The 14,194-nt window shown below is 36.1% G+C and overlaps 1 protein-coding gene across 1 annotated transcript; it reads right to left on the bottom strand.

Annotated features, from left to right (window-relative positions):
• Nucleotides 1–3,548: 3,548 nt before the first annotated feature.
• Nucleotides 3,549–7,769, bottom strand: irf8 (interferon regulatory factor 8). Its single transcript, XM_041033049.1, has 9 exons — nucleotides 7,612–7,769; nucleotides 7,231–7,442; nucleotides 6,594–6,777; nucleotides 6,207–6,301; nucleotides 5,894–5,951; nucleotides 5,462–5,512; nucleotides 4,914–5,306; nucleotides 4,660–4,775; nucleotides 3,549–4,520 (listed from the first exon to the last, which is right to left on the bottom strand). Exons 2-9 carry the CDS (start codon nucleotides 7,399–7,401, stop codon nucleotides 4,320–4,322), a joined length of 1,269 nt encoding a protein of 422 aa, XP_040888983.1. The 5' UTR covers nucleotides 7,402–7,442; nucleotides 7,612–7,769; the 3' UTR covers nucleotides 3,549–4,319.
• Nucleotides 7,770–14,194: the final 6,425 nt, after the last annotated feature.

The following is a 14,194-nucleotide window of genomic DNA, read 5'->3' as shown; positions in this document are numbered from 1 at the left end:
CAGAGATTCCTCTTTTGCTTAATTTCCCTGAATCAGAGCTTTTCTCGAAATACAAGTTGTTTCACTGTAGTTCATTGTAGAACCTTGTAGATTGAAGTTCTATGGAGCAGATGGCCATGGTTACGTATATGTTGGCAACGTCAGTTCTGTTTGTAACTTGTCTCTAATGGTTTATTGTGGGAAGCCTCAGACGCCACAAAGAGATGTTGCAATACAAAGAGAACCACATTGCAGACACAGAAAATGTGAGGCGAAAAGAGACTCCGTTAGCAGAAATAATGAACGCAAGCATGTGCCTCTTTCTCCTTCTGTCATGCTCCCTTCAAATGTGGGAAAAAAATCTGATCCTGTACTTAAGTTAAAGAGCCAATATCGCAATACAAAATTTTGCTTTAAAGTGCTACTTTCAAAATTGAACTAAAACTATGGGAGCATTTCCCAGAAAATGAGTATCAGAAGTTAAAGTGATCTTTCTGAAAAATGGTTTCTTCTCCATGAGAATCTCCAGGCCTGGGGAGCTTTTACTGTCTTTTCACAGCAATGTTCACATCTACATCTTGTGATTGACCCAGAGAAAAACATGTCATAGTGAGAGATCATGGTTTTAAACTGTAAGAAGTACAGTATTTTAATCCTCTCCTCTAACTTCATAAACGTTTGCTGGCTTGCTGAAAATATGAGCACATCCCATGTCTGATACATAAAAACCTAACCTGCAAGATTATGTCTATTGTGTCTATTATGTTGACATCATAAGTGTGTGGCTGATAAATGTGTTTTTGGTATTTTATAAGACATTAAGGCTTTGCTTACACCAGCAACACTTGTTGGTTTTGACCTTTTCATAGGATTTGTTGACACTCCATGTGGTGTCTGGATCATCCCTCCGTTTGATAAGATTTATAGCTTAAACACTAGTAAAAACATTTGTCACACATCTCACACACATTTACAGGAACATAAGACACACACAGCCTACCAGTCCATCTAAAAGTCACTACTTTACATGTTTGAATCTCACTTGTTTAATCTGTACAAAAGCCTAAAACCTGCATTTAATTTCAGAGGTTTTGGCACAGTGGGTAGATTTTGTTGTCTTGCTTGTCTTGAGCCAGTCTTGCTGTTTCCAGGTTTTGTGCTGAGCCAAGCTAACTGCCTGCTAGCTGTAGCTTCATATTTAGGATTCAGCATGGGGATGGGGGTGACGCAGATTTTTTTTTCATCCAACTCTCAGCAAGAAAACGAATAAGCATATTCCCCAAATTGGCACTTTTCAGAGTGATGAAGTGCTCAATGTCAGAGTAAATACTTAGACTGCCAGAGAATATTAACACAGAATAAAGCTGTAAAATAATGAAGTGTATACAGAAGTTCAGTTTCATGGTTTAATAAAATTAATCTAGCTAGTTCCTGAAATTTGGTAAGAATCTCATTGAAGAAACTCATTAAGGCTAAAAACAAACCAAATCTTTCATCTGTGTTTGTGCCTCTAAAATGATCCTTATTCTAAGGTTCCAGGGATTTTGAATGTTTTTTTATTCATAGCAACCTGAACTCAGATAATGTATAAGCCTGTAATTCCACATTCAAAATTATAGTAGTTAGTACAGGGTAATATATATGGTAATATATATATGTATCATAAATTCATTATATTTAATCCAGTCTCAGACATTCTATTTGAGGTGTGGGGGTAGAGTTAGTTTCCTGTGACAGTTTTTGAAGTAAGTTCCTGTTCTGTGGAACTTAGACAGAACTCCCCCATGTAGATAACCACACACACACAAATACATGAGCACAGAGACACAATATTCCACCTGTGGTTTTATTCAGTGAACCATTCATTAAATATTCTAATTTAAGTGAAAGGTTTTATCCAGAGATGTCATATGAAGAGCACATGACTTCTTTCATTATGTGATATTTGTATGAGTCATGAAAGTGAAAAAAAAAAAAAAAGATTTAGCTTCCCAACCCCATCTCTGAAAAAAATCTGTTCATGTACACCAAAATTCTAGTGTGGGGCTGTAAGAGGATTTATTTTTTATTTAAGGGAGCCTCTAATGTCTTTGTTATATCATATTGTTGTGTTTGCATGCATTTTTGGAATTTATTTTGGTACAGTATTCTTTTTGTTTTTTATGTTTATTGATTTATTTTTTTCAACCTTCAAGCATTCAGGCTATTTTCCCCTCACAGCAGTGACATACATGTGTGTACAGTATGTGTGGAAGCCTTTACAATTCGACCATTAGAAACCTATGTCTTTTGTATTGGGGAACTGAAAATGTTTCTTTGTGTTTGTGTGTGTGTGAGTGTGTGCGTCTACAAATGCTTGAATGCTTAGATCCAAACATGTTGTACGCACTTCCCTACCAATATTGCTACCATGTACCCAGTTTGACGTGAGATGATTCAATAATCTGCCCCATTTTTTTAAATAACCAACTGTATGAACATATAAGCTGATGGAGAAGGGATGTCATTGTCTCTTTCTGATTCATTTTGTCATTTGGCATTAGTTGGTCACCTCTCTTCTTGTCCTTTCTCTGTTACTCATCAGACACATGGTAAGAGACTTGTCCGAGAGTTTCCCTGTATTAGGTAGCCTAGATCCTTCTTTTAGTTTCATACAGTGTTTTAGTTTCATCATTTCTAAGCTGGAGTAATAAACAGTATATATTCAATGGCAGTCTCAGTAGTGGAGGAGTTCCCTCTAAACTACAAAGTACTGTTGTTTTCACTGAAGCGACAAAACCACCTTTTTAAGATTTTCAAGTCTTTGTTTTTAACTCTTTAGTAATTCTTTTTGTCCAAGACAATATTTTAAGACAAAATTTTAAGGTCATATATTTTTTTTCATGTCTGCAGAAATTTGCTTTAAACTCTTCAACCCCGCCGACATTTGTATTTTGTGTAGCCAAGCGTTGTTCCAACCACAAGAATTGTGGTTCAAATTCTAATAAATATCTCAAATATCTGTCAAGACTCTTAATGAACTGGACTAAATTATAGAGAAATCTTGATGAAATTATGCATAAGGCATTTAGATCTTTCTATCTGATGTAATGGTGCAGGCGTTGAAACAGTATTGTAGATTTGAATGTTTCATCCATCAAGCGTGGCATAAAGTCACTCAAGCACTGAATCAAGTAGACAGAAAATATTCTGTACACACTCTGCTGAATTACTTGTTTTCAAATGTTATCTCCCACCTAACGTGCACCAGTGGTGCATAGGGTTGACTTGCATGAGGAAGGTGATTCACCACAAACATCAAGTGGACTTTTGTTATTGTCACAGTTACAGCACATTATCCTTGTGTGGGTATGCTATGGCAGTGTAAGAGCAGAGCCAAGCTCATGGTTCTATATGGATTTTAAGCCTGTATAGATCAATGGAATGACTGCATAGATAGTCAAAAATCCAAAAAAGCATTGGTGTGCTTCAGAAAACTGTTGAAAATTGTTGCAGCAATTTGATCATAACTCAACAATAAAAATTAAATAATACAAAAATATGATTATATAAAGACAAACACATGTATAGTTCAGTAAAAACTTAGTTTTATTAGAAATGCAATTTATAAAAAAATTATGAAATAAAGGTTAACTAGAACAGTCTGATAGTAAAACCTATCTGTAATTTAATGCCACATTGCATCTAAAATTTCATGCAGTTTTTATCAACTCATGAACAGATTTATTATTTACTGTAAAAAATACAAAGATATCTGACACATTGTCCATTTGTTCTGCTCATTTAAATGGTCGTCACATAAGGAAGCGACTCAGCTGCAACAACAACAACAAAGAAGATGACGCATGTTGAAATAAAGGGCAGCTGTGAGAACTAAATTGCCCGCATAGATCAAACTGTTGCAATGAGTAAAAGTCTTGAAAGATACAAAAGATTTGTTAACATAGTCACCATAACGAATCTATTCTTAAGACTGTCAAACACTTAAGTTGTGTGTAATATCTGAACATGAAACGCTGCTTTTTCACAATCTCTTGTAATACTAAAGCAGAGGTTGGACACAGAGTTTGTGTCAGCTCTGTACATACAAATATGAACATTACTTATATACAAATATTAGGGACATCCTAATATTGAGCCACAGCTTAAAAGTCTTACTGTAAGAGATTTGTTCTTCTTTATCTTTAAGTCTCCACTGTGACTGCTATAGCTTCAGAAAGTCTAAACCAATTATGTAAATAAAACATGTCAGTGTATGTCAGGAAAATAAGGAATGTCCCTAATATGTTGTACATTTGCTCTAGTACATGCTGAAGAGCTCTTGTATTACTGCTCACAGTTCAGGCAGTAATAGGCATGTTTTCCCTGTAGCAGGCTGTCCTCTGGGGTCCACTGTAGCTGCACAAGTCCTGGTAGATGCGTGCCATCTGGTCACTGGCCACATCACCACCAGACATATCCAGGTTTGGGTTGTTGCAGTAAGGCTGGGACCGGCGCATGTTCACTGCCTCCAGCAGGTGCTGGCAGTTCACCACAGTGATCTGTAATAAAGAGAGGAGAAAGATGTATTTTTATTGTCAACACATTTCTAGGTTAAAAAAAAAAAAAAAAAAGATATTTATGCTGCTCAATCAATCAATTGTTTGAGTGAGACAGGAATTATGGCTGTGCTGATCTTACCTGCACAATGACCAGTTTGCTCTTAGCACTGCTGAGATCATGGAGCTCCTCTCCAAAACACAGAGTCACTGTCGGATCAGGAGCAGGAAACTGACCCTCCTGGTACAGCTGTAGAGCTGGAACATAAAAACAACTGTTTAGACAATCATTGTTTTGCTTGCTTTAAAAAGTGATGAAGTGAAGAAATATGTGTGTTTGGCATTGATTTTGACTCTTCTGACCTTTCACATACTTGAATAAACATAAGGGCTTACCTTGAAGAAACCTCCCTGTGTCAAAAATCTTGACTACAGCATCCCTCTCAAGTTTACAAGACATGGGGCTGAATTGTGAGCCCACTTCGCCCAGCCCGCTCCAGAAGACACGGCTCTGGCACAGCCTTTTGATGAAGATGCCCTCTTGGTTGGCACGGACCAGTACACCTCTCTCTAGGTGGCCCAGGAGCTTGCGTGTAACGTGACGCTGGTGGTCGTACTCAATGAGCTCAGCAGGGGGGAAATGAACACTCTGCATGATGTCTGAACTGTAGAGGGCGCCACGACCCAGGTGCTGTTGTGGGGAAATCCTGCAGCCTTCAGGGTGAGTTACCAGTGTGTTCTGCATCAACTTTCCTCCATAGAAGAAATTGATCATCATTTGGGAGAAAGCTGGAGAGAAGACCATATAAAAGAATAAGTGCGAAGGTTACAAACACAATGATCTGAAGTATATATCCTGTATGTTGGATATGCACTCCCTTTGTTTCATTATTACCAGTGATGCTTAACAATAGATCCGATGTTCTTAAGACATAAATAAATACCTGAGTTGATGCCTGTGCCTGATGGCAAAGGGTCCTGATGCAGGGGGAAAGCTGTGAATCACAGGAGGAAGAGATGAGTTAAGGCCCTTTTAAAAACAGTGAACATGACCACAATGTCATGTCATTATTTTGCTGTATCATCAGAAATGCAATGTCTCTACCACAATCTCCCAAAGAAATAATCGCCTTAGTCAGCACAGTTCAACAGGATGTTAGTCAATTCTTCCATTGCAGAATTCAACAGACAAGCAAATAAACTCTATTTAGTACCCACAGTTGTCACTAAGCTTTCCACTGTGGTTATTTTCAAAGACATTAATGCTCATATCTGATAAAGACGGAACTAAAAGCCTTACTTGAGAGATGAGGTACAAACACTAGCAGAGCTGTGAATAGCTAAATTTAATAAGCTGGTAGAAAAAGTTGTCTTACCACTTATGCTTCCTTGGGGCCAATACTCTGGACTGGCCTGGATGCTGCAGTTTTCTTCCTGCAAAATAAAACAACACAATAGGCTGTTGTCAACAAAATAGCACCTCTGAACACTTCACAGTTATGAAGATCAAGTGGGAGGCTGTGCATGGGCTGTGCAACAAGTGCTGGAGGAGTGCGGTGAGAAGAAAAAAAAATCTAACACAAAAGCGTGGCAACAAAGGCAACGCGCATCTAGAAACAGATGTGACTGAAGGCAACAGGAGAGAGGTGAGAGATAAAGTCAATGGTTTAAAGTGAGAAGTAGTCTCACCTCTTTAATGAGCTCTTCTATTTCTGAAGGGTTGCAGTCAGTGATATCACCAGAGCTAGTGGTAGCTGCCATGGCCATAATTGAGCTTTTGCCATCTGTGGGTAAAAGAATAGTGCATTATGCTTCTTTTCATGGTACAAACATGCTGTTTTCACTTGCTGCACAGTCTTTCATGATTGATACTTATTGCACAGTGTACATAGTAATTTTTACTCTGCAACATGCATTGTACTATTAATTCTAATGATAATTTACAGAATAGCAATATGCGAAATATCTGGTATAGGTGCTGGCTTTTAAGACATCAGGTGTTCACATGTTAAAGAAGACTATAATAGAGACACGATTTGGATTTTTAACTGAGACACAAACTCAACACAAACTCACGCTTCTGCTCTTCTTCAGGTACAATGCGGTAAACTTTATAGGGCTCCGAGATATCTAGCTGCGACCTCTCTGTCACCTCCTCAAAGTCAGGACTCTTATTGAGAGCACATCGGAGTCTGGTCTTCCATGTTGCAGGCTCAGCCTTGTCACCTTCCTTAAACTTGCCTTTAAACACAGCCCAGGCCTGTGGGAAAAAACAAATATTAAGGTTGGTATTATATAATATTGTAAAGCTGGATGCTTCAAAAGGAAACATGAAAATTGTCTTCTTTTTTTCAACTGTCATTAAAGAGAAAGAAAGAAAGACAAAGAAAATCTGAATTACAATTAACTTTTACTGCACTGTGTCAAACTTTATGTTGGCAATTTAACATTTTTACAATTTTAAAATTATTATGAATTTATTCAATTTAGTTCAAGTTAAAAGTTTCTTAAGCTAAAATAAGTCAAAACAATAACATACACAGTTCTAAATAATCATTTCCATTTGACCATAAAAGAAGCAGACGTGAGGAACCGCCAGACAGATCCACTTATCAACTTTTGGTTTTACGTGCAGCGCAGCGTCAAACCAAAACTCAGTGTACAGTAAGATACAGTAATCTTTCCATGGGACTACACAAGAGTGTCGACAAACCTTAAAAATGGATGCGTCAACTTCTTGGTTGTAGTCCTGTTTTCCTGCGTGTTTCCAGGGAATTCGGAACATAGTGCGGCTTTCATCCTCCCACTGCAGTCCAGAGTACTGACCACTCTGAATCTGCTCCATCAGCCATTGCTTCAGTCTCCGACCTCCAGAGTTTGACATTTTGATGGAGAAAACTTGACGTTGGATTTGTTAACTTGAAGCTAAATGAGGAAGATACAAGTCATAACAGTATGAAAATATTATTTTTACTCTTAAAATATTTTAAAGATATTATAACAATTAATCAAGTTAAATAAATTTAAAATTTATTCTAACCTTTAGACTAGACTTTAACCCATTTGACTAGAAATCAAAAGTAGAAGCACTTACAGTTTGATAAAGAGTTGAGCTGTCGGCCCTGTGTGAATTATCCTGAGGTGTTGACAGATTTCTCACCGTTAGACTTTATCAAGTGAGTTGTCCCCGGCACTTGCCCATCAAGTTTATTGTCCTCCGTGTTATGAATGAAATAGCGGGGAGACGATTTGTCAGGGCTGCCTCACTCTGACCAATGAGTGTATTCGAAGCCCTAAAGACCGCCCCATCACGGAAGTGTTTTTCTCCTAACCGTGCGCATTTACGAGAAATGGCCTGATACAAACGATGGTTGTAAAGTCGCTGCCCACGCCGCGGAGACGTGGAGCACTGCTTAAACCCGGAGAGTCACAAGTTACCCTTTGCTGTGGGGATTTCTGCGCACACTACGCTAACGCGTCCCTTCCACACCCACTCAGCACCAATGAGAAACCACAAAAAAAGAAAAAAAATCTATTGTGCAGGTAGAGTACCCTACTGTCTGTATGGTGCTGAAGAGGACTGAGTCCACTTGACTTGAAGTCCTCTGGGAGATATCTTTGTCCATCGAAATAATGTACAATAGGATGGTGGGAGGATAATGAATAAAACTCAGTATGGTGAATAGAATCTGATATTAGGAAGGAGGGGGATTAAAGTAATAACAAAGCCATATTATTTTTCATCCACCAAGTCCCATGGATCAAACATTATTCTATTACCACTGCTACTAATAATAAAGCTATAGTGTTTTGACAGAGTCCTCAATTACTTGTACTGTCTATCCACCACAATGTCATGGCATTCCTGTAATATTCTGTTGGGACTGAGATAACGCTGAAACAATTAGTCAATTAACTGATTGATCAATGTGCATGGAATTAATCATCAACTATTTTCACAACTGAATAATGGTTTTAGTCAGTTTTCAAGAAAAGTTTCAACTCGTCTGTTTTTCTTAGTCTTATGTGATAGTAAATTGATCATTTGAGGGTTTTAGACCCTTCATCAGACACGACAGACAATTTGAAGACATGACCTTCAGGTTTAGGAACATGTTCTTCATTTTCTGAAAAAAAACATACACCAGACTATTAAATTAAACCATTAATCAAGAAAATAATCTGCTGATTAAATGACAATGAAAATAATAGCTAGTGCAGCCCTAGATTGATGGTTTTGATGACATCCATGTATACAGTGCCACATAAAACTATATCATAGTTGTTTTTTAAAAAAAAAAAGAAAATTTCACCAACTATACTCAGTTATGTAATAATGATTATATGATTCTGTCTAACTGTATAATCATTATTATATTAACTTGATAGTGACAGATTAAAATCTCATCAATGTTACATCTGCATTTCCTTTCAGTATTAACTTATGCTAAATTTACAGGAAGCCTGACCTATGCTTTCTCTTTGTGAGTAAACACTACCTCTCTGGAGGTGCCTTGCCAGGAATTAGCCTGCCTGAACATGCCTATACTGGACTACACACACATAAGAAACCCCATCCACTAGCTTTTTCCAACATGAGGTATTTCTAGGTATACTTACAGTAAAATATCACTTTTTAGGTGAATATTATCTCATGTAACCTCTAATGTTTTCCTGCATTAAATACAGTTTTACCCTCTCATTTCACTTGATGAGCATTTAATGAGATGGTTCTACCTGTGAAGTCTTACCATTTTTGTTTGTAATTTTTGTACCTTTACAGAAACATGATACCGTATACCAATTACTGTGATCATGATGATACTGGTCATTTCATTTGTTTATATGTATATTTCATTATGAGATGTTTGGCATGTGAGATTTTTGATGAGAAAGGACAAAATCATTAGAGAAAAACAAATTCTTATAATACACTTTTTTTTTACGGTTATGACTTTGTATAACATAACAAGACACAGACCATTAACCCATTAAAAAACCTTCCCCTGAAATTTAACACCTTCTCATTTCTGTTTTTCACAAAAAGAAAAATCCCTTTACAGTTCAAATATACATTAATCTCAGGGTGCAGGCACACATTTTTAAATCCTTGGTTAGTATTGTCTAGTATTAAAAGATTTAAGACACTATTTATTTGCATGAAGTTGCACAGCCAGAGGCTTGTAGCATAAAGCAACATAAAGCAGGTGATCTGCTGAGTAAAACCCAGAAACCTCACAAATCATTAACAGAGACTGAAATTCTAGAAAACTATTCTCGGGTTTACTGAGTGCGGTTATAAAGATACTTCATGAGACAAGCAGCTAATCTATCCGTCTCCTTCAATACTAACCACGTATCAGGGGCGGGCTGGGGTTGAAATTCAGCCCGGGAGCTTGGTTTGGAGAGGCCTTTTACCCGATCGCACAACGGATGTAAGTGGAACTGTGATTTTAACATAAATACTTTATTTGAAATATAAAAACAATCTAATGATATACATGATATACAGTAAGTAGAGTGTACTAAAGTAAGCTACATATGCTCACACATACTATGCATACTCAAACACTATGTTTATTTAAAAATTAAATGTGTGTGTGTGTGTGTGTGTGTGGCTTCTTTCTTAATTTACCTGGCCTGTCTTTCTTGTTTTCTTTTGACAGTTTGATGACTGACTGAGCGGCTGAGCCAATCACATTTCAGTAGAAACAGGGATCATCTCAAATTGGGAGGGGTTGTTCGTATCCCCCCTTAATATGCAAAATATTAGTTTCACCCAGTCCAGTGGTGCGGAATCATCCCAGTCTAACGTTAGGTTCATAGACTGTATAAAACATGGACGTAGCACCCGTGACGTCACCCATTGGTTTCGGGGAGCTGGTTTTGTGACCAAACCATGGGAATTTGAGCTGCGCCATCTTAGATTTTAGTGGGAGTGTACTTTCCATATTTGGCAGAGAGGCAGTTACTCTATGGGTCAGCCGGCCGAGAACCCCCCCCCACCCCCACCCCCACTTAGCTCGGAGCAACCGAGCTAGCGTAATGCTAATCAGCTAATCAGCTAGGGGCAGCTACACACGTACACGACAGTCCCTGAGTCCGACCCGACTAGCTCGACCCTGTGCGACCGCGACACACAGCGAGCGCTCGCACCTGAAGGTCAGTTCCTTACAAACTATAACACCACAGCACTTGAAATAATAATTAATCTTTTATTGAGGTCATACTACATAAGAAATAAAGCCAAAAAAATCAGCCAAAACTTAAAAGTTAACTTTAACGTTACAACTCTTTGAAATTACTATCTAAAATAATGTTAAGAATTTTTTTGAGAACTTATTATTATTGTCATATTAGTGATAACAATAAAAATAACGATAATTATAATAATAATATATTAAAATGTTTAATATTTACCGGATTTCGCCGCTGCCTCCATCCACTATCCACTTACAGTTACAGCAGCACACAAACAACAGCAGCCGCTTACTGACGGAGTTGCTCTGTCCATGCAACGTCTGACTTCTTAAACAGAAAAATGAGATGAAATAAAATTGTAGCCTAGTATTCCCGCAATAAACAGACTCTGAAAGCACGGAACACATCGCAACAGCATTCCTAACATTTGCTGCTGTGGTCCTCTATCTGTAACAGCAGCGACCATAAATCGGCAATTAAGTCATAAGCCAGCAGCAATATATGCTAATACATGCTAGTTAGTACAATCTACACTACAACAAGCCATACTGTCACAAAAACCTGTCCGAACATTGGCAAACAAATACGTCCACTGCAGCCCCTGTCAACCGTTGGAGGTAGCCGGTGGCCTTTGGATGTAGCTGCCTAGCCCAGCCAATACTTTAGCAAAGAGCTAACTGCCAGTGCCTGTCTATGAAGCTATCGCTCAACGTAAACACGCCAGAATTTATGTAAGAATTTTAAGCGGGTGAATTTTTTTGTACCACAACCGTTTTAGTGTTATTTAGGCTTTGAGGTCTTACTAAAGTACGACTTTTTTTGGCATATTTTGATGCCTTAGTATACTATGACGTTTTTTATGACATTTTGAGGTCAAAAATTTTTTTGACTTTTTTTGGCATTTTTTGACGCCTTACTATACTATGACATTTTTTATGACATTTTGAGGTCAAAATTTTTTTTGACTTTTTTTGCCCGATTTTGATGCCTTACTATACTATGACGTTTTTTTATGACATTTTGAGGTCAAAAAAATTTTGACTTTTTTGGGCATTTTTTGACGCCTTACTATACTATGACGTTTTTTATGACATTTTGAGGTCAAAAAATTTTTTGACTTTTTTTTGGCATTTTTAGACGCCTTACTATACTATGACGTTTTTTATGACATTTTGAGGTCAAAAAAAATTTTGATTTCTTTTGGCACTTTTTGACGCCTTACTATACTATGACGTTTTTTATGACATTTTGAGGTCAAAAAAAAACTTGACTTTTTTTGGCCGATTTTGACGCCTTACTATACTATGACGTTTTTTATGACATTTTGAGGTCAAAAATTTTTTTGACTTTTTTTGCCCGATTTTGATGCCTTACTATACTATGACGTTTTTTATGACATTTTGAGGTCAAAAATTTTTTTGACATTTTTTGCCCGATTTTGACGGCTTACTATACTATGACGTTTTTTATGACATTTTGAGGTAAAAAAAAATGTTGACTATTTTTGGCATTTTTTGACGCCTTACTATACTATGACGTTTTTTATGACATTTTGAGGTCTTACAAAAATTTGACTTTTTTTGGCCGATTTTGACGCCTTACTATACTATGACGTTGTTTATGACATTTTGAGGTAAAAAAAAATGTTGACTTTTTTTGGCAGAAAAAAACGCCTTACTATGACGTTTTTTATGACATTTTGAGGTCAAAAAAATTTTTGACTTTTTTTGGCATTTTTTGACGCCTTACTATAGTATGAAGTTTTTTATGACATTTTGAGGTCAAACATTTTTTTGACTTTTTTTTGCCGATTTTGACGCCTTACTATACTATGACGTTTTTTATGACATTTTGAGGTCAAAAATTTTTTTGACTTTTTTTGGCCGATTTTGACGCCTTACTATACTATGACGTTTTTTATGACATTTTGAGTTCAAAAAAATTTTTGACTTTTTTTGGCATTTTTTGACGCCTTACTATACTATGACGTTTATTATGACATTTTGAGGTAAAAAAATTTTTGACTTTTTTTGGCATTTTTTGACGCCTTACTATACTATGACGTTTTTTATGACATTTTGAGGTCAAAAAAATGTTTGACTTTTTTTGGCCGATTTTGACGCCTTACTATACTATGACGTTTTTTATGACATTTTGAGGTCATAATTTTTTTTGACTTTTTTTGCCCGATTTTGATGCCTTACTATACTATGACGTTTTTTATGACATTTTGAGGTCATAATTTTTTTTGACTTTTTTTGCCCGATGTTGATGCCTTACTATACTATGACGTTTTTTTATGACATTTTGAGGTAAAAAAAAATTTGTCTTTTTTTGGCATTTTTTGACGCCTTACTATAGTATGACGTTTTTTATGACATTTTGAGGTCTTACAAAAATTGGACTTTTTTTGGCATTTTTTGACGCTTTACTATACTATGACGTTTTTTATGACATTTTGAGGTCAAAAAAAATTTTGACTTTTTTTGGCATTTTTTGACGCCTTACTATACTATGACGTTTTTTATGACATTTTGAGGTCAAACAAAATTTTGACTTTTTTTGGCCGATTTTGATGCCTTACTATACTATGACGTTTTTTATGACATTTTGAGGTCAAAAAAAATTTTGAATTTTTTTGCCCGATTTTGACGCCTTACTATACTATGACATTTTTTATGACATTTTGAGGTCAAAAATTTTTTTGATTTTTTTTGGCATTTTCTGACGCCTTACTATACTATAACGTTTTTAATGACATTTTGAGGTCTAAAAAATTTTTGACTTTTTTTGGCATTTTTTGACGCCTTACTATACTATGATGTTTTTTATGATATTTTGAGATCAAAATTTTTTTTAATTATTTTTGGCATTTTTTGACGCCTTACTATACTATAACGTTTTTTATGACATTTTGAGGTCAAAAAAAATTTAGAATTTTTTTGGCATTTTTTGACGCCTTACTATACTATGACGTTTTTTATGACATTTTGGGGTCAAAAAAAATGTTGACTTTTTTGGCATTTTTTGACGCCTTACTATACTATGACGTTTTTTATGACATTTTGAGGTCAAAAATTTTTTTGACTTTTTTTGACCGATTTTGACGCCTTACTATACTATGACATTTTTTATGACATTTTGAGGTCAAAAAATTTTTTGACTTTTTTTGGCATTTTTTGACGCCTTACTATACTATGACATTTTTTATGACATTTTGAGGTCAAGAAAATTTTTGACTATTTTTGGCATTTTTTGACGCCTTACTATACTATGGCGTTTTTTATGACATTTTCAGGTCAAAAAAAATTTTGACTTTTTTTGGCCGATTTTGATGCCTTACTATACTATGAGGTTTTTTATGACATTTTGAGGTCAAAAAAAATTGTGACTTTTTTTGCCCGATTTTGACGCCTTACTATACTATGACGTTTTTTATGACATTTTGAGGTCAAAAATTTTTTTGATTTTTTTTG

Source organism: Toxotes jaculatrix, chromosome 1 (genome assembly GCF_017976425.1).
Source record: "Toxotes jaculatrix isolate fToxJac2 chromosome 1, fToxJac2.pri, whole genome shotgun sequence".
NCBI lineage: Eukaryota > Metazoa > Chordata > Actinopteri > Toxotidae > Toxotes > Toxotes jaculatrix.
The sequence above is the reverse complement of the archived record's forward strand: the minus strand, read 5'-3'. Positions and strand labels throughout refer to the sequence as shown.